Source organism: Anastrepha obliqua, chromosome 5 (genome assembly GCF_027943255.1).
Source record: "Anastrepha obliqua isolate idAnaObli1 chromosome 5, idAnaObli1_1.0, whole genome shotgun sequence".
Classification (NCBI taxonomy): domain Eukaryota; kingdom Metazoa; phylum Arthropoda; class Insecta; order Diptera; family Tephritidae; genus Anastrepha; species Anastrepha obliqua.
The window spans coordinates 126,740,329-126,761,523 of NC_072896.1; the positions used below are offsets into that span (position 1 = coordinate 126,740,329).

Sequence of the window (21,195 nt, forward strand, 5' to 3'; positions counted from 1 at the left end):
GAGGGCCGTTTTTAGTGTCTTTCCGCCGAAATACAACGTACCTGGAACGCTGGCACTATTGAGCGGATGTTGTTGCTGCTGCGCCGATGGCTGCTTGAGCGCCGAAGGTGGAGGGCTCGCCACACTGCCGGGCAGTATTTGTACGCCCTGCGATTGCAGCGTGTGCATGGCAGCGATTGCCGATTTTGTGCCGCTAGCGACTGACATCACTCCGCCTTGTAAGGGCGGCGACGGCGTCATCTGTTGATGGGCTTGCTGCGCTTGTAGCAGAGTCGATGGCTTGGTCTGCAGCAACATGGTTGGGTGCTGCAAACCAATAATGCCACCTGGTTGCATTACTAGCGGCGATGTTTGCACTTGCTGCTGTTGCGCTTGTGGTGGCTGCTGTTGTTGTGGTTGTTGTTGCTGTTGCTGAATTTTGTTGTGACTCTGGTGATGGCTAGCAGACACGCCGTGCGGCAACTGAGCGTGCGCAGTTTTCTGCTGCTGCTGCGTAACCATCGAGACACTGACCGGTGGTTGAAGCACTGTCTGCTGTTGCTGCTGTTGTTGTTGTTGTTGTTGATGCTGCTGCTGCTGATGCTGCTTAATCAACTGGTGTTGTTGCTGTGGCGTTAACACTGTTATTTGCGGCTGTTGAGTCAATGGCGGTGGTGCATATGTTGCTGCTTGTTGCGGCTTGTTGCTACCGTGTTGGTGGTGCTGAGCTGTAGTTGGCACGTCGGCCGATGCTTTGGAGTTGAGGACATGCACAGGCTGATGTGGCGTCTGCTGACCGGTGACGGTCTGTCCTTGCTTAATTACGAGTGTCTGCTGTGCCGGCTGGTGCTGTGACGAATGCTGCTGTTGCTGCATGTGCGGTGAATTTATGTTCGCTGACACTTGCTGAGCATTCGGTGGTGGTATATTCACCAACAATTGTTGTGGGGCTGGGTGTTGCTGCAGTGTTTGCCTTGTTGTTATTACATTGGATGCAATCACGTGATTGGAATTAGTTACTACGATGTGTTTCGCTTGCTGTTGGGTTTGTTGGTGCGCCAGCTGTTGCGCCTGTGACACAAGGTGGTGTGGTGTAGGTGATTGTTGCTGCAGCGTTTTTTGGCTGTTGAGGACGTGAGCCTTTAACGTGGGCGGGCGCACATTTGACGGCTGAGCGTGCATCACCAATGGACTCTGTTGCACTACAATGGATTGTTTAGTGCTGGCCGTCACCGCAGGTGTTATCTTTGTTTGGGGCTGCACAATTTGTTGCTTTATGATGACTGGCGTTGTTGTAGTCTTAACAACGACACTCACAGCCGATTTGTTCAGCAAGGAGATAGGAGTGCTTAGTGTCTTGGGCGAAGCCTCCACCTGTAACGGCTTCATGGCCGCGGATGTAGGTGCCGTATTCGAGGCCTGTGTCGCTTGCACGATAATTTGTGGCATTTGCGAATTGATTGTATTGGTTACGCCTTTGCTTATCAACGGTGCCGCGCCACGAATTTCATGCGATTGCACTGCGGTTTCTGCGGTTGCCGCAGCTATGGCCGCCTGCATCATTTTCTTCGCATCCAAAGGCGTTTTGTGAATGGTGGCTAAAGAGGTTGCAGCCGTGGCAACTACAGTCGCCGTGGCAGGTGGAATGTTGCTTTCTTTGCACTCCTTAATATTGTCACTGATTATTCCTGTGACTGGGTCAATAAGTGCTTTACTCGCTGCATCCGCGATACCACCACCCTTTTTAAGAGTGGTTGTGGGTAAGGGTTGACGAGCAGGTACTTCACCACTCGATAATGACAACGCAGATGGATTGTTGCTTTCCTCGCGACCGTTTTTAGTTTTAGGACTGCTATTGCTGGCAGCAAGTGACTCTATTTCGGCCGCAGCGAGCGCCTTCTTTTTCGGGTGTTGTGGCAAAGCGTGATGGGTTTGCATTGGTATTGGCTGTGGTTCCGTCTGCATTGAAGGTTGAGCTGGAGTTTGCGTTGACCCGCTTAAAGTGGGTAACTGGTGAAGCTGTTGCTGTTGCGATGTCGGCATTGTTGTCAACACTTTCGATCCTATCAATGTTGGCTTAGTTGTTGCAGATGTTACTTGCAAAGGCTTCGAAACAGCAGCGTTCGAAGTACTCGAAGAAATATTTTGTACGCTTACAGCTAATACTTCTTCTTCATGTGTTGCTGCAGTAGATGTTAATGAGCGCTGCTCCTGTTCCGTAGGCATAGCGACTGTTCTCTTATGTTGTTCATCTGTATCGCTTGAAGAGAGATCAAGTGAGGCATTGGCGTGCTCAATGCTGCCTTTGCGATCTTTAGACCGCCGTGGGCGTCCTACGGCCGGCGATGAAGGTGTGTGCGTGGGTGTATCCCCACCACTGCCCTTTTTCGAATTTATGGTGTTTGCATTACGTCCTGAACGTCTAGGAGGGGTCTGCGGACCTTTCGGGTACAATGCAGCGGCAATAGCGGCTGCAGCTGAAGGCGCAGTATTACGCACAACGTCTTCAATGATATCGTCAATTGTACAGCGGTCCTTTTCTTGCAATCGACGCGATTTTCTGGTGTTTGCCCCTGCGAGAGTACCGCCCGGGCTGGCAAGTAGGTCTGATGTGTTCATTTGGGCCGCTGCTGTTGCATGCGATGGCAGCAAATGTTCTAATTTGTTCGATGTTGCTGCTGCAGAAGACGAAGTCACTGCCGCGATGACAGGAGTTGCCTGAATAACGTCCATGATAGGCATGTCCGGTAGCTGCGCTGATTGCGCGGCAGTCGATGTTGTAGATACAGTTTTAGATTTAGGGGCTTCGGTTTTGTTACCATCACTTGGCTCAAGCTGAACACCTGACGCGACGTTAGCGGGTTCTTGTTGCAGACGCGTCGGTGTCGAAGGGGCTATTGAGGTAGGTGTTTCCTCTGGGGAAGGAACATTTGGCTTTTCACTAGCTTTTACAATAGGTGCTGCTTGACCAGGTTTAATGGTTAAAATCAAACGAGGCCGCACATCACTGCCACTTGAACCACCCGAGCTGTGAATACTGTCTTGTGTTGTTTTTGATTCCTCTCCAGAGTCATCGTGAAACTCGTACACATCTGAGCCACCAACAGCTGGACCACTTCTTGCGGTCGCAGCTTGATTCCGAGCTTTTTTCTCGCTACCTGTATCAACAGTTTCCGCAGCCAGAGACATTTGAGGCTGGTGTTGTGCAACTTGTTGCTGTTGTTGTTGTGCCAAAAGATTACGCGGCGGACGACCTTTACGTCCCCGTATCACTGGCGTTACCGTTGCAGGTTTCCGTAAACGTGTTTGAATGCCACTGGGCTCCTGAGGAGGAGCCGCCAACTGAGGCGTCAAAACGGATGTTACAACCCCCCCAGTTTGCTTCTTTCCACCACGCGGCTGACGACCGCGCCTGGCAGTTGCGCCACGTGTACTTGCACTGGGCCGCCCGAAACCAAGATTTCCAGTCATCGTACTTGCAGCACCAGATCCTTCCAACATAACAGTTGTCTGCTTTGTTTCGGTTTCGTCTTCGGTTTCGTGCTCGGTGCTACTTGTGGCACTTGACTCGGGCGCACTATATGTCGTCTGTTTACTGGAAGCATTCTCAGTTGACTTACCATAGTTTGATGCCATTGTAGACGATGAAGATTTGGCTATATCTGCAATATTTGATGCTGTTGTTGTTGGATTTGTACCACGCTGCGAATTCGCACTGTCTTTCTCGTTTGGGTTCGCTATTGTCTGGTTTATTGTTGGTATGGAAGTAGATTTGTCGGTTCTGGCCTCCACCTCCGGGAGTTGTGAAACTGAGATGCTGTGTGCGCTCTTATGATCCGACGCATCAGCTTTCTTTATGACCGAATCCAATGGTTTCACTGCGCCTACAGACACTACAGATTCTTCAACGTTGAGTGCAGGCATTGCAGAATCTCTATTCTGCTGAACCGATGATTTGATTGTCGCTTTATCCACAGGTGTGTTGGTTTCAATGCTGCAGATCACCGACACACTTTCCGCCAATTTTTGTGTTGGCTTTTCATGACCCACAGCTGTTGGTGGTTTTTGCGATTGTTTATTGAGTTCAAATGTTTGGATAGGTTTCGGTGTTGACGGTTTCGGATCAGTAGCAGTGGTCGCTTCTTGCGCACAAAGCTGCAATATTGGTGCATTTGCGGAGCCTGAACTCTGCTTGGTTGCTTCAGAAGAAGGTGAAATCGACTGTTGTGGGTTGTTGCCATTTTGTGGCTTCTGCAGTTGCTTTTGCTCCTTCGGGTTCGTGGATGGCATTTGAGGAATGAACGGGATGCCAGCGGCTGTGATTCTATTCGATAGTTGCTGCTGCATGGATGTTGGTGTTGCCGCATGCCCCCCGGTCGTTTGCTCCTGTTTTTGTGGTGTTTGTGCGGTGCATTGTATGACGTTTTGTGGGAGGCCACTCACAGAGGCTACACTAGTAATTGGAGGCTGCTGCGACCGTAATATCACCAAATTCGGTTGGCCAGACGTCACTGTCGTATTTGCTAGGCTTGTAACTGGGCGATTCGATGATATTTGTTGCTGCTGTGATTGGAGGGGCTGTTGAGGTTGGGATTGGACTAATGGCTGCACTTGTGGAGTATTTTGTAGTGTTGGCAGCACACGTTGTCTCTGTTGCTGTTGCTGTTGTTGTGGGGGAAGCGCTGACACTGTAGAGGCATTACTACAAATTATGGCAATCTGCTTATTCTGTTGCTGCTGTTGGTGTTGCAACTTTTGCATTTGGATTAATTGCTGCTGCTGTTGATGTTGTTGTTGCTGCTGTTGCTGTTGTAAAATTTGCTGTTGCATTTGCTGATGATGCTGTTGGCGTTGTTGTTGCTGCTGTTGCTGTATTTGCTGCCTCTGTTGTTGCAACAAGTGTTGCTGCTGCACGTATTGCGGTTGCTGTTGTTGATATGTCGGCATTTTTTGCATTGACTGAATTATCTGAGGGGAATGGCGTTGTTGGTGTGCATGTTGTGATTGTGATGCCAATTGCAAAGCTTGGGGATGATTATGGTGCTGTTGCTGTTGCTGCTGATGTTGTTGTGCAGCTGTTACTTGCTGGTGGCTACTTATATAGGAACCTTTCGCAGAGGCTTGAGCAGATGGTAGCGGTGGCGACATCGTTGACTGTTGGGCCTGCTGTGGCTGGACACTCACTACTTTGCTGATGATTGTCGGATGCGCTGGCATCGGTGGCATTTTCTGCACAGTCAATGGAAGCATTCCAACTGTGGTGCCTAAGTTTTGGTCTATATGTGACTTAGCCGCCTGTTGCACTGATTGATTGCGGGCGCTGGAAAGATTTATATTCGTAGTCGATGGCAAAGGGTTGGGATTTTTCAGACTGCCTCCCGTACTTCCACTATCTGTATTATGCAGTTGTTGTGGTGAATGCAATTTATTATCACCTCCAACCGGTGTTGTTGACTGTTGCACAGCACCACTAGCACTTGTAGGCAATGGCGAGCTTGCATTTGACGAGCTCATCTGGCCCTGCTGCTGTTGCTGCTGCTGTGAAAGCAATGGCGATGGCCGTTGAACGCCAACATGCAGCAGCAACTGGTGTTGTTGTTGCTGATGTTGTGTTATTTGCGTCGATGATGGTGATGCCATTGCTATGGCAGTAGGGCTTAGTTGTCGTGTTGGTGTGCTGCCACGGCTGGACGGGGTATGTTTTTGCGGACTGTGTGGAGATGGCGCACGCACATTAAGTGTGTAAGCAGTGATTGGATGTCCTGGCATTTGTGGTGATTGTTGTTTCTGTTGGCCTTTAGGCGAGAGCAGAACTTGTTGGTCACCAGAAGCGCTGCTACCACTTCTGGGCGATATCAATAATTGCGGTATAGCAAAATGAGCGGGCGGCTCTGGAATGCTAATGGTGGGAGGCGTTGCAAGTGAATTCGACAATGCAGTTACAACAAATGTTCTTGTGTCTTGCTGAGAAGATGCCGGTGGAGATAGCAAAGAGGTAATCTTAACGGTTGTGGGCGATTGTACAGTGGTGGTGATGCTTGCTGTTGTGGTTGAGATAGAGGGTGAAGCCGTTTTGCTAGTGGCAAATGTGGTTATCGCGGACACCATTGGTCTATCTGGTGCTGAGTCGGAGATTGTTGTTGAGGGTGCCTCCAAACTGACCATAGATGGCAGCACTGATTTCACAGGTTGCACTGCTGGCTGTACCAAGTTGCTTATTGTCGGCGGTTCCAATTTAGATGACTGGGACAAAATGTTCACTTTCGCCGGCAACTCGGCAGCTTGTGAACTATTATTGTTGTATGTATTGGCATCCAGTTTGGTAATGACTGAAGGTGGCTTATTATGCTCTACTTGATCTTCAACCAGTGTTTCGGATGCACTTTTCTCTGTTGATTGAGATATAAATAAGTTCTCGGTTGTAGGATTAGGTTGCACAAGAAACTTACTTTCTTTGTCGCCTAACTCATCGGATACATCACCAGATGTTGCAGACTCGTCAATTTTTAGACTGATTCCACTGCTATCAGCTTCATCAGCATTCTCCTCCGTGTCTGTATCGATTTGTAGCCCGCGCTCAGATTGTGGTGTGTCAACTTTGACATCCATCTCTTCGGCACTCAGACTTTGCACGGCTTTGCTGACTTCTTCGGCATCTTCTTCTGGATGCAAAGGCTCGTTCGGCGTCTCAATAGCTTTTGCTGCAATAGCGGCTTCCTCGTCTGGTTCAGTTGACTCGACGTTAGTATTATCGACAACGGCCAAGTCATCTTCGAGTGCATCATCTTGGAAAGAGTAGTCAATATTAGAGGAGCTGCCAAAACTTTCGCCCAATAGGGCAGACACAGCACTTTCTGTCTCTTCTTGTGAAATTGTTACTCGCGATTTTGTGTCTTCCGTTTTCTCCATGTGTTTGGCAGTATGATCTGGTGGTGATTCTACTGGAATTTTTGGTTCATCAGCATTCGCATCCAATATGGATGTATTGAACTCCACCGAAATGGATTTTACCGCCGACTCACTGATCTGCTCATCCAATTTACCATCGAAACCAGGTATGAAAATGTCAGATTTCTTTTTCGTGGACGTTGGTGTGCCTGTAGTAGAGGAGGTAGAGCTTGATTCCATAGATGCTGTCGCCGATATGGTTAAGGCGATACCAACTGTTGTTGGTGTGGATGCAGCGGTCACCGCTACGGGGGTAAACGAGCTCACTGGAGAGGTAGCTGTGTCATAGGCGCTAGTATGGGGTTTTTCGTTCGCAAACGGTACCGTGCTTGTGGTCGGGGTCTTTGGTATTGGACTTATCAATTTCTTTTCACGTATTGGCGATAAAGATAGCAAGTCAGCAGTGTTGGATATGGCTGCTGGTAGCATTGTTTGTACACCCAAGTCAATATCGTCGTCAGTCAGACATGGCAAACTTGGCGAAGGTTTACAGAGGGGAGAGTGTGTTGTAGACGTGGAGTTTCCTTCAACCTGTTCGCTACACATTTCGTTCTCCATCTTTTGCTGTTGCTTGGCATTGGCTGCCAATACATCAATCGAAAGTTTTGTGGTTGACGGTGGAGACATGGCGGTATGTTGGGATGACGCTAGTGACGGCTGAGTCTGCTGTTGTTGTTGGTGTTGCAGCGAAGCTGTCGAGGTACCAGTCTCACGACGCTGGTGATGATGTCTCTCTTCCTTCGACCTTTTCTTCTTTTTCTTTTTCTCTTTACTTTTGACGTGCAATGGCGTTAAAGCAGATGCATTTAGAATGCCTACCTCCGTCTGCGTATTGGAGGAAACATTTACTTCAGCAGCATCTGTTTTATCTGTACGCGGCACATTCGAGTCGAGAGAATTTTCATCACCATCAGAAAAGCGGAACACATCGGTCATATCGCTACGGTAGGTCGTAGCAGTGGAGGGTGTGGCGTCTTCAGTGGTTTTATTGTCGGAATCTTCCATCAGTTGGGCCTCCAGTGCACGTCCCGCCTCGTCAAGATCGACGCTATTTTCATCATCAATATGATGTTTCTGTTGTTGCAATGCAGAGAGTGCATGTTGTTCACGCGACTTCTCACGCTCTTTACGCCGCCTTTCACGTTTCTCCTTTCGGTGGCGTTCGCGGTCTATGTGGCCACCACCATCACCGATGATAGTAGGCACCTTCTGCTTATTCTCTTCATTCTCTTCAACAGTGTGTGATTTTGGTGTCAAAGGATCCTGTTTGTACGGATTAAGTGCTGCCGAGACTATCGGCCCAGTTATGCTACTGGACGAAGTCAAAAGCCCACCATATTTAACATCCAGCGAAAACGTTGAGGCCAATTCTTTCGGCTCAGCATCTGTAAATTGAGACTCCTCATCGGATATTGGCCCGAATATATCTTCCATTTTTTCCCCACTGCGCTTAGCCGTCATAGTCTGGTAGTTGGCAGTCTGCGCTGCAGATGTTGGAGTTGTAACTACAAGGGGAGTTGCTGATGTTGCCGAGGAAACCGCCACCGATACCACCAAAGTCGATGTAGCTGCAGTCGTTTTTACTGCATTGGAAGCTGTATTCAACATTCGCATGGTATCGAGGCTCTTCGATTTTTTCGACTTCTTCAAGCGGTGTCGCTCTTCTTTGGACATTTTATCTGAATCAATGCTCCCACCTCCATCGCTCATATTACGCACTTTCTCGCGCTTTTTCTCCTTGCGCTCCTTATGGCGTTTCTTTTCACCAATAGATAATTCATTTGCGCCATTGTTTGCGTGCGGTGTAGTGGATATCGAAGAGCACTCACGTTTCAGTTCGTCAAATGGATCGTATGTTGGCGACAGTGCCGTCTTTACTTTGTTCTCCGGTGTACTCATGAAGTTCATCAGTTGGAAAGAGCCTGGGGTAAGTGTAACCAAAACATTTTTCGCTTCGACTATGCTATGCGGTGTTGAGACATTCGATAGCGGTAACACATTCTTCTGACGTTTCTTACTTTTCTTGTGTTTCTTTCGGGACTCGGGCGAACAATGCTGCTGGACTTTCAGTGACGATTTAGAAGTTGAATGTTCCAAAGTAAATTCATAGTCTGGATGCTCAATCATTGAATTGCCCGAAAAATGTTTATATTCCAGTTTGACTGGTGGTAATATTGACTCGTCTTCTGTTTTTATGCAAGGCTGTTTTGGCTTGACGTCCTCATCCGTCTCCGCTTGGGGTTCTGGTTGCTGAATTTCTGATTTCATCTGAAGTTTGGGTTTGCTATCCCGCTCCTCATCGTCAGTTAATTCTTGCTTGATTTTTATATCCCCCGCAGGTTGCGACTGTGATTCGGAGTCGGATGCGATTCGCGTTGAATGTGAATTTCGTTTGGCGGAAAGACGCTTACTTGGCGACGATGTCATAGATTTGCGGGCATCGGCGTGTACTTCGTCTTCAGTGCTCTCATCACCATCATCATCGCACAGACGAAGTAGTTTATGATGTAGTTTGCTACGACGTGCTTCTGCCTCAGCTGTTGTGGTCGAGTCAGAATCAGAGAACATACGCTGTGGATGTGAAGACGCTTGAGAACTGCGACGACGTGCACCCATATTTGTAGCATCGCCTTCGTCTGAAGAGGATGTAAGATTTGTCTGATTGCGCGACTTATAGGAACTGCTGCCGCCGCTGCGTTGATTGCGTTCATCGAAATCAGAATCTGAATCACCTTCATAGCTAGTTGAGCGTTTTTTTTCCTCGCGCTTGGCGCGTGATTGTTTGAGTTGTGTAAATTTCGCCTTGATCTTTTTCTCCTCTTCGTGCTTCTGCATGTTTTTACACGAGCGCGCCTTCACTTTATCGTACATCGATATATAGGGACCTTCGTCGGGTATGTCGAATATTGAGTGCTTTTTCCCATTATTTGTTGGATCGTCTGAGTCGTCCGAGTCTCCCGAACTCATTATCACTCTTCGTGAAGGGGTCGCTTTCGCGTTATTACCCTGTCGATGTTGTGATTGTTGTGGCGGGGCCAAAACAAGTCCTTCATCCGAACAACGCGAAGACTTTCGTTCGGAACTCATTCGATCTTCCTGCTTTGATTTCAGAATCGACAAAGTCGACTCGCTGCTGTGCGAACCCGCGCCTGATGCCCGTCGACTTGGGTTATGAGTTGGTTCTTCGTCCGTCAAGTTGTTACTAGTTGCCGACACTAGAGACTCTGTAGTTAAATGTCGTTTTCTCTCGCGATGTTCCCGTTTACTTTTATGGCGATTATGATGATTTACGCCACTGACATTATGATCGCGCTGCTTGTATTGACTGCCACCACTTACTGATCTCTGCTGAGTTGTAAGCTGAGGCATGGTGTCTTCGTCACCACTGGAATTAAGCGAATGCTTGCTTTGGTAATGAGTTGGGGCGGAACTCTCATCCTCCTGATCCGAAATATTTTCATGATGGATTACTTTTTCTGTTACCGCCACCGCCACCGTAGTCGCTGTGATGGCAGACGCTGAAGTGTTATTATCCTCACCTTCTCTGTTCGAGTCTTTGGTATTGCCTTGATGAGGTGGCATTTGTTGATGTTTGTGATGTTTGCTGCTTCTGTGCTTATTCGAATGTTCTTTGGACTTGGGTTTTTCTTCGGAGCATGCAGCTGCATCTGTAGCAATGTTCGCATTAGAGGTGCTGGTCTGATTAGACGACCGTTGATGATGATGTTTTCCGCTCGACTGTTTCGTCGACAGATCGTGGGAATGTGAAGTTTCCTTTGAAGGTTGTCGTTCATTTAATTGGTTTTGGGTATCGATGCGTAAACGTTTGGCTGGGTCCTCACATATTGCTGTTGGGCCACTTAAATTGCCGTGGTTACTATCTTGTGAACTTAAACGACGTTTCGGTAAGCGTATGGGAGAGTTACGAGACGACTTTCTTCCGTGATGTTTGTTGGAAGCCTCAACGGTCATGGGACTTTTTCTGTCATCTACAGCATTCTCTTTGTTATTTAGGCGATCAGCATCAGTAACGTGGAGAAAGTACTCACTTGTAGATTGGTTATTATTCAGTGTATGGATTTGGTCGACATCGTTTTTGCTGGTAGCTTCTGATTTTTTCCGCGAGTGTTCTCGATGCAATTCTCGATCTTGACGCTCTCTATCGACGTGCTCTGATTCCGCTCGTTCTCTATCTCGTTCACGACGTTCGCGTTCTTCTTTCATTTTATTTTCACGTTGCAGTTGCTCTTCTCGCTCCTGTTCTTTTCGTTCTTGTTCTTCTTTCTCCTTGTGCTCCTTCGCGAGCTTTTGTTCACGTTCTTTTCGCTCACGTTCTCTGCGGTCATGTTCTTTCTCCGCCCGTTCTCGTTCACGCTCACGCTCTCGTTCTTCAAGTTCTCTTCGTTGACGCTCCTCGCGCTCTTTATGTTCGCGTTCTTCACACTCCTTACGCGCACGTGATTCGCTCTCCTCTTTTTGTTTTCGCTGTTCTTTTTCACGCTTCTCACGTTCTTGGCGATCTTTCTCTCGCTCCCGTTCACGTTCACGTTCTTTGTACGGTTTCTCTTTCTCTCGATCCTTATCAGGTTCTCGCTCTTTTCGCTCTTTCTCTACTTTTTCACCATCTTTTTCTTCGCCTTCACTTGAATCATCCTCTACTCGCGGCGTCGACGCAACTGAGGGTTGAGAATTTGTTGAGTTTTTTCGCCTTTCAGACGCACGCTCTCCTCTCGAAGACCGCTTCTCATTCTCACTGCGGTGATTATGCTTGTGAGAGCTGCGTTCGCTCTTCTTCGAAATGGACGGCGAACTTGATTGTTGTTTTGAATGTTTAGAAATATCCTCATCCACTTTAGCACTTACACCTAAAGAGGAGCTTCGGCTTAAAGAATGAGATGGTGCATCACCAGCTGGCGCGTGCGCATTCATAGACTTCACTGTGCCAATATTTGTACTACCTGGAACGGAGACTGATTTGGTCAGCACACGACCGTCGCCTGTGCTCGCAACCATACGCTCATCCCCAGTACTACCTCCAGATGGCGTCCATGGTGAATTAATGCTTTTGGTAATCGAATTTACCTTCACTCTCGAGCTATTTAACATTAAGTTGTTTGTTTCTGATGTGGTCACATGCGCTGCTTTTGATTGCGGCAGATCTGATGGAGCAGGTCCAGCGGGAGGAGCCGGTTGTGCTGTAGGTGGGGGCGCGGCCGTGCTCGGCAATGGCGGATGGCTGGGAAATGGGTATTGCAGACCCTTCATGGCGGCTGCCGAGCTAGTAGCCGATGCAACACTCGATATGCTGGTGCAACTTGTTGTCGTTACACCGGTGCTAGTGCCACTTGCCGCAGTCGTCGTTACAATTTTGGTCACACAAGTAAGTAATGGGGCTGTCAAACTACCACTCACTGAAGGCGACGGCGAAGGACTGTTATACGGTGATATTGAAGCCTGTGGCGAATTCATCGGTGAAAGACTGCTTAATCGCTGCAGCAGCCCACCAGACGATTTGTTTATCGTAGCATTAGCAGGGTTTGTAGTGGTACATCCAACCACAGGCGTCTTTGTGGCTGCCAAATTGGGAAGACCGGGTGAGGTACAAACTCCGGTTATGTGCTTTGCCATTTGTGTGGCATCCGAAGATGGCTCATACCACTGGTTCTTCTTCAGTCGCTGTAGGTCATCGTCGAATATAGATTTCTTTGCTAACACTGACTTCAGAATCTCGGAAGGTTTAATCTCTTTGACATTGATATCAGTGAACTTATAGCGTGAAGTAGAGGCTGCTACACTGCTACCTGCCAGATGTGTTCCACTATGATGTTCGGTGCTACGAAACGTATGCCGAAAAAGAGAATGGCCATGGCTGCCAAAATCATGACGCTTAACTGCACTCGCACTAACATTTGGACCACTAGCCCCTCCAGCTCCCCCGCCAGACCACCGTTCATACATTTCATCAAGCGTGCGTATGCGCTCTTCCAATGAAGGACTGCCACTTGACTGCACTGGTACATCCGAATCACTAGAATTGGAACTGAGCGAACGTGGCCTCAACGGACTAATCATTGTCGCACCAGTTGTACCAGTTACAGGCTGATTATAGTGCGTGTGCGGTGGATGACTGTGGCCGTGGCTATGTTGGTGATGATGCTGATGCGGACGCCAGTGCGAAGAGTATCGAGTAGGTGGACTATGCAAGGGGAACCCTGGTACAGTGGAGGAACCTGAAGACGATGTTGTCGTCGCTGTCGTCGCCACAGAACTATGACTAGAATAAATATTACTGCTCAAATTGGTGTTTGGCAACATGTGTGTGCCGACGCCGCTGTTACATGCTGCCATTGACGAAGAAGACAGCATTCCGATATTGCTGTGATGGTAGCCTGGTATGTTGCCTCCACTGTGACTTGTGGCGTTCGAAATTGTCGGGCCTGCCATACTATTACGATACTGATGAAAAAACTGAATGCCGAATTTCGGGAGAGGTAATATCAATGGCTCATGCCGACGTTCACGTGGTGCCCGCCGTGGATCGCTGGGCAACACTTCAGGACGCTCGTCGCAAAGTGGTGTGCCCGGACGCGAGCCGTCTGCGCTCTCGCCGCCACTGGCTTCATGCGAATGATGGGAATGTAATGGATGGCCACGACCTCGTGAAATATGCTGCTGATAATCATCACTTCCTGCGCCACTACCACCACCAGCACTATTAGATAAACTATTATATGGCGCAGTGGAGCCAGATGAGGAAAGCGTACTGCCACTGCCGCTATTGCTTGCAGCCGTAATCCGCCGTCGTTTGCAAGCAATCGCATTCGAAAGCCCGCTGGTTCCGGAAGGGTTAGAATGTGATGGTGGAAGGTGGTGGTCACTTCCAGAGCCAGTACTACTCACGCTTCCGTGCCGATTGGAAACGGACCCTACACCAACAGCGCCCGGTGTCACCGTTATATCAGTGGACGGTCGGCGAACCGGTTGCTGCTGGTACGACAGCTGCATTGAATGGGAGTGCGCGTGATACTGAGATTGGTGGTACTTGAGACTGGGGTGATTATTGGAATCTGAAAGGCGGCGCGGTTCACTCTTCCGTTGCCCGGCTGTTGCCGAGACATCATATACGGTAGCATCACAGTTGGAATTTAGGTTACTTCTATGTTGATCACTAGCATTGTTTCCTGTCTCCGACATATGCGACTGAGACTGCAAATAATAATGAATGTTTATCATATTAATAAGCAGATTTAAACAAAATTAGAAATCAAATAATTCAATGCCAATCGAATGCACTTATTTAGATAAAATCAAACAAAAAGATAACATACCAATCCACTGCCAGTGTTCATGGAATGATGATGATCGATTTTGATACGCTTTCGCGGGCTCACTATACTCTCATCACCACTGGACGGGCATTCTTCAAGTTGCTCTAAAAGATGGGAACGTTCTTTTTGTAGAATTCTTATATCACCTGCAGGAAAACCAAGTAACGACGCTGTAATTCGGATACCAATGAGAGATATGAAATTTGATTTGTCTACCTTTTTGTTTCGCAGGACTTTTATCACAACGACGGCGACCACTGCTGCTATTAACCGTCACTTCAAGCGTTTCACTTACCCGTTCGTTCGCACTTGGTGCTGGGTTGGCTGCAATGCCGCTAACAATTGGTCCCAATCGGGAGAGGAGTGGTGAGTCGGAGCGCAGACCGCCACCGCTGCCGCCAGCAGAATACACGGTCTGCGAGGCGGCATCCTCGTCGTGCGAAGCGCCTGAACCTTGACTATATTCATCATATGAACGAAATCGGCGCGTATCCAAGTAATCGTAGTCTACAGTGTGTCGTGAACTGCGTGACCCACGACTCCGAGCTGGCGTCGAATTGCCCGACATGGGTGTGTTCTGCGGCACCAACGAGCTATTTGACAACGTTGTAATATTGCCAGCGGTGACGCCGGCGACAATCGCAGATGACAACGCAGGCACAGCAATGGCTGCTGTTACACTAGAGCCACTGCAACTGCTGCTACTTCCAGGTGTATTGTTAGGAGAACACCCATCGTTCGAGTTCTGATGGCGAGTGAAAGACGAGGCGCGCGAACGCGATTGGGAGTCGTACCGGTTGAATCGATTACCTGAAAAAGAGACATAAAAACACATTCTAATTTGGACTATTAACAAATTTTCTGGTGAGACAATAAAATTGTTCTTATGAATTCTCAAATATAAGAGTTCAGACGGTTCCTTATCAAGCACTTCAAACTATCAAGGTAAAATAATTTTGTGTAATTTCGGTCCAGTTAAAAAAATGCATCCCAAAATTAGTCAATTAGGCATAAAAAGTATAAACGAAATACTAATTATGATGAGCCACGCCCACTTGTCAATGTGTACTAAACCAATTGTGACGTTTTTGAATATTGGTTAAACCTCTTTCGGAATGGAATCAATTTAGTTACTGTCTTGTCAATAGGTATAAAAATAGATGAGAGACATTCAGACAATAAGTAGCCCTTCCATTCGAAATAAAACATTGCATATATTTTTTCCTTTCAATTTAGGCAACATATCCAAAATAGTTTTTTTAAATGTTCGAATGAATGAGAAACTCTACTTTTAAGTCGCATCGCACCTGCATTCTGTTTCTCCAGTTTGTCATAGAAAGCATCCTGGCATTCGCGGGAAGCAAAGTCCACTTGCAGTCGTCGGCCACGCAACGTCGCACCGCGCATCTCTTTCACAGCGGTTTGCGCGTACTGTATTTGGTCATACAATACCAGCGCCAGATACCGCATACGATCAACAATCACTTTCGTCACGGTGCCGTAACGCGAGAAATGCGATTGCAACAGCGACTCGGAGATCTTCTCCGTCACTCCATCTATCCAGACGCAATTCGTAGGCATCGATTTTCCAAAACCCAACTTAATTCGATTGCTTCCAAGGTGTTCACCGTCCATTTTGCGCATTGCTTTCACTACAGATATGATATCTGAATATTGACAGAATGCATACGCCTGTGTGCCTTGTTTTTTAATGTCGATTTCGATGATTTCACCAAAACAATCAAAGTGACTACGCAACTCGCTGGCCGTTATATCTTTCTCTAAATTGCCAATGAAGAGAGTGCGCGTCGATTTCGGGTGGTATTCGTCCAGTTCGGCTTCGTACGGTCGGAACTCATTATCTTCCACATCATAGCCTTGATAGGGCTCAACTTCTATTTTGCAACCGAAAAAGAGTTTGTCTTGTGAGACCTCGAGTGCTTTCTCCACGTCGTCCGGCTTTTTGAAGCAAACCAGCGCATAACGCTCCGAATTCTGGCCAACCACTTTTACCCAGGTGACTTTGCCATGCTTTTTGTACTCATGAAAAAGACCATCCTTTAAGGATGTATCTGAGGAACGTGCGGGTAAATTGCGTACGCAGATAGCAAGCGGGCGATTGTCTTCGGAATGAACGACTGGGTTGACTGGGTTGCACGCTGAGCTACTGCCACTGCTACTACTGCTGCTGCTGGAGTTACTGCTGACATTGCCACTGCCTGCCATTCCACTTGTACCTGTTCAAAAAAACAAGACCAACACATTCATAATTATTCATTGTAACATTAGAGGTGTACTAAATAGACAAGCTGTAAGGTTGGAAAGTATACCGCAACACTCCTAGTTGCGCATCGAAACCACCCGTTTTATTTTCACACATATCAAAAGTAGGCGTGGTCAGTCACATCAAAAAATTTGAAAGAAAACTTGGCTCTGATTAACTACTCTACACCTTCCTAACTTTTCATTAATAAGACCTCAACCCTTTTCGTGTTTTCGTCATATATTTTATACTACATTTTAAATAATGTATTTTCAAAATTTGGAAGAAGTTGTGAACTTTTATTACTACCACAAAGGTTTGCCAAAATAAACCGCTTAAAATTTAAGTCATATTCATTTGTATATAGCAATCAGATAGAAATGTTAAATAGGTAAAATAGATAGCTCCAAAGAGTGGCGATGAATGAACGCAAGAGATTTATTTACTACTGCAGTCCATACCTTGTGGCGGCGTCGTAACTGCTGATTGTATGTTTCGCGAGCTGTTCACTAGCGCGCCAGCTGACCTGCTTGGAGTAGACTCACTGCCCCTAGCTGGGCTTGATGCATGTGAATGGGTTGAGGCGTTCGATGAAGAAGAGCTCTGTGATGAGCTATAGCTACTAGGTGAGCGCGAGTGCGAACGGCTCGATGACGTCGTGCTCCTTCCATGCATATGATGCGCTCGCGATGCGTGCTGATGATGCGGGTTTTGTGTAGACGAGGCGTGGGGAGAGGTGTTACAATTAGTGGTAGCAGCTGGACCGGTAATAGTGGGTGCGGTGGTGCTAATATTGCTGCCCGTTGTATTACTAAAATCCTGACTTCCAGCTTCTGTAGCCGTTTCGACTAATGCTGCAGCGGAATTTAGAATCCCACTGTTGCCATTTGCATGACTACCAACAGGTGACTGCGATGTTAACGTTGCAGAAATGCAAGCCGGATATGTCGTCGGTATTGCATTGCTATTACTGCTTAAACTACTGTTATAACTATTACTGATTGTACTACAACTGCTACTGCTACTATTGTTTGCAATCGAGGCCGTTGTCGATGCTGCTGTAGGTGCACCCATTCCCGTCGTATCCGCCGCCGTCGCCGCCGCCGCCGTAGTCAAGGATACTGTTGGTGAACTATTTGGCGATTCAGAGCCAATACGGGATGGTTTTGCAATTCTACTCAATTTTGAATGGTTTTTCATTCGAGAAGCACTAGAAGCTAAAGTTGTTGTTGATGTGGACGGCGCCGTCGCACTTACATCCGGCAGAGTGCCGTAATAATTGTTCCGCTGATGCGCTGTTAACGTTGCCGCAATCACCGAATTTATGGAGGAGGCAGGTGTGGTGATTGAGTTTGAGGTGGAGTAAAAACTGTGGTTGCTGCTGCTGCCTACTGTTGAGGCGCCGGCATTGCCACTGCCACCAGGACCGTTCGTATTCGTCGCAGCAGCGTCGTACCATGACGACAGCAAAGCGCGATTGTAATTGTTGATGGTGGCACCGTTGGAACTTCTGCAACGTAAAGTATTATAATTTCCTATAATGCCCATACATTATATCTCTACAGAGTTCTTTTTTTGTTTTTTTGTTTTTTTTTTTTACTTGCCTCTCGCTTAACTGTGCAGATGTGTAAGGTCCATTTTTGTAAAGTCGATCACGTGTTCTATTACGATTGTCTAGAATGCCACTGGTACCAACAGCAGGACCACCAGAGCAAGCAGGGCCTACAGAGCTTAAATCTTGTATGGACGTCGACGAGGGGCTTGACGATGCCAAGCTGTTTGGCGTTTGATAACTACCGATATTTCCAATCGAAGTGTGATTTGAACGACGAAGGTAAGAATCGTTATCTGCAGCCAAGCGGGAACTTCGTTCAAAGAAGCCACTGTTCCTTTCTGTGAAATTACTTGGTGAAACGTCTTCAGTAGACCTAAAATATTACAAAAGGAAAAAACAACCGCTTGTAATTTAGTACCTTATTTTATGTAGGATAAAGTTATTAGGTGGTAGCTAATATACAATTTCCATGTTTTCTGGTATCAATATTGTCGTTGACCTATACCTCCTCATAGTTGGCGGTGGCGTTACAGAAAATCAAAAACCAATCAAGGTTCAATTACTCGGGACTCGTGAAAACACGCCCAAAGAAGATAAATTTCAATGTTGATACTATCTTTTTTGTTGTGCAAATATACAACACAGTTCCGTTATCAAACATATAACAAAAACTACTGCACGCAACTTCGCAAAACTGTGCAGAACACCAAAGCAAGCAAGAGTGTGTCAAAATTTCGACTTTTCTTCACATTCATCAATTATGTTTACCCCAAGTAGGTAAATAACACAACAAATTAAAAAATAACTTTTCAATATTTTTCTTTGTCGATATGGTGATATATGGTCTGTACATTGATATACTTTTGTAACCCCTACGTTTACGAAACATCGATGTTTTTCGATGAGAGTTATCGAATAATGCGTATGGCCTTAATATACCGCTATAAACTTGTGCGCTATTTCGATAATATTTATCATTGTGAGCAAAGGTAGAAAACACTTTTATGCTCTTTAATACATTACATATATATATACATTACATATATTTACATATATATATATATATACAATATATATATATATATATATATGCGCTTACACCCTTTGTGGGTGTTTGGCCGAGCTCCCCTCTTATTTGTAAAGTGTGTATTGATATATTTTTACAACAGTTTTATGCCACTTCCGAACAATAGATGTTATTGTATTTTATGAGGAGCTTTTCCAGGGCAGTATTACACTCGGAAGTTGGTTATTGCCTGGGGCGACCGCTAATAGAAAAAACGTTTTCTATCTTTTGTTGCATCATGTGCGGAGTTTCGAATACAGGCACTACCGAATATTTGTCACGAAATGAAAATTTTCGCTTTATTTACTATTATTATTATTACAATTACTTTGCCTTGTGATTATGTGATAATGTTGGTCGATTAACACGCTATATAAACAATATCGATAATTTTTGCGTTAAAAATAAAAGTTCTCACTGAACATACCTTGGCATCACCAACAATGCACAGTGTAAGGAAAAGAGACTGTGGCGCCTTCTAAAACAAGCTACTTTATTTTTCTTGAATTTGACAATTGAGCAGTTAAAAAACCTTGGTGTGCACGAACTATTTAATCTGGACTATCACTCTCTTCCGCTTGTTCTTTCTCTTCTATCTGTTGTTTTTCGTATTATTTTGAGAGTTCGAGAGTTATGAGTTCTCAAAACAGTCGGATTTTTTTCATTGTTAAATAGAATATAAATAATTATTCCTCAAGTGAAATAGCATTAATTGAATTGCAAGGGCGACAGCCTAAAACAAAAAAAAGGCGACAAATATGACTTCTATCATACAGCTTTGAGTTGAATCAGATAAGAAAAATTCATTAAATGAGATCTTTTGCCCTGAACTTACTGAAGTGGTATTTAGTTTTTGCCTTTTATACTATTGCCACACAAAAATTGTCAGTGAGCAGTAAAACACATATACAAATGTTACACACTTCGCGAAATTATCCCTGAACATATACTTGTATACTAGCAAACCCGGCCCGCTTCGCTGGGCACACTAAAATAGAATAGATATGGTTTAGAACAGAAAAGATATGGTTTTCATATTATTTATTTCTTTATTCTTTATTCAAGCGCTTTGGCATAAACAATATTTTTTGTTTTTCTATTTGTTTTTGAGTAAATATATAATGTTGTTGGCTTCCCAACACGTGAACAGCCAACGTATAGTTGACCATGGGTGAATACTGGTTCTTCTAAATTCATCACGCATATTTCTAAAGTTTGCCCTTGTGATTTATTGATAGTTATGCTAAACGAATGGGCAGTTGCAAACGCTTGAATTCAAATGGCAATTCAGGTGGAATCATTGGAATTCTTGGTATTAGAACGTCTTCATTCTTGAATTTGCCAATTAAAAAAGTTGCTTGGATAACATTATTCATCAATCGTTTGACTACTTCATTTTGTTCTTGACGTTCTTCTGATGTCGCGTTATTCCGGGCATTTCTCATGCGCCTATTATTATTTGTCGAACGACGAATATGATTATGTGAATGTTTACACTTTGCACTTACGTCTTCTCCTTATGGCGTCCAAATCAGAAAGAAATATTGACACATTGTAACTCACACTGTCAATTTAACAGTTCAGTTCCGCCCCAAGCGTTAAAAAAGTAAGCGACATTATGGCTGGTTCAAAAGAACGCTGTACCCGTTGCCAGTGCTCCAAATTACAACCAAACTTTACGAAACCCATTTTCAATACTTACTTAACAATGTGTGTAAGTTTGGTTTAATTCGGTGCAAAGACACCGGACAAAGTCCACGTTTTGGCATATATTTCGAGACCCTAGTAATCAATAGGTATGAAAATTACCCCGTATTAAAGCAACAGCTTTCATTTGATACCCATATTGTACATACACAACCAAAGGTTACCGGGTCTACGTTTTGACCTATATCTCGAGACCCCAGTCACGGAGCGGCATGAAAAATACTCTGTACTAAAGCATTCACCAACAGCTTCCATTTGATATCCATATTGTACAAACACATCCTAGGGTTACCCGGGTACACGCTTTGACCTATATCTCAAGACTCTAGTCACGGAACGGTATGAAAAA

General features: G+C 45.9%; 1 protein-coding gene across 6 annotated transcripts in view; it reads right to left on the reverse strand.

Annotated features, from left to right (window-relative positions):
• The window catches only part of LOC129247148 (protein split ends), a 108,264-nt gene that overhangs the window by 2,846 nt on the left and 84,223 nt on the right, over window positions 1–21,195 (reverse strand). For 4 of the 6 annotated variants that reach the window (XM_054886105.1, XM_054886109.1, XM_054886110.1 and 1 more), the window contains 6 exons: window positions 18,123–18,446; window positions 16,980–18,028; window positions 15,563–16,492; window positions 14,472–15,065; window positions 14,256–14,401; window positions 42–14,133 (listed from right to left, as the gene is read on the reverse strand). In XM_054886105.1, coding sequence (XP_054742080.1) covers window positions 42–14,133; window positions 14,256–14,401; window positions 14,472–15,065; window positions 15,563–16,492; window positions 16,980–18,028; window positions 18,123–18,446 — 17,135 coding nt within the window. Of the gene's footprint in view, window positions 1–41; window positions 14,134–14,255; window positions 14,402–14,471; window positions 15,066–15,562; window positions 16,493–16,979; window positions 18,029–18,122; window positions 18,447–18,578; window positions 18,812–21,195 lie in introns of those variants that run through there. The other 2 variants (XM_054886106.1, XM_054886107.1) reach the window with 2 other exon arrangements.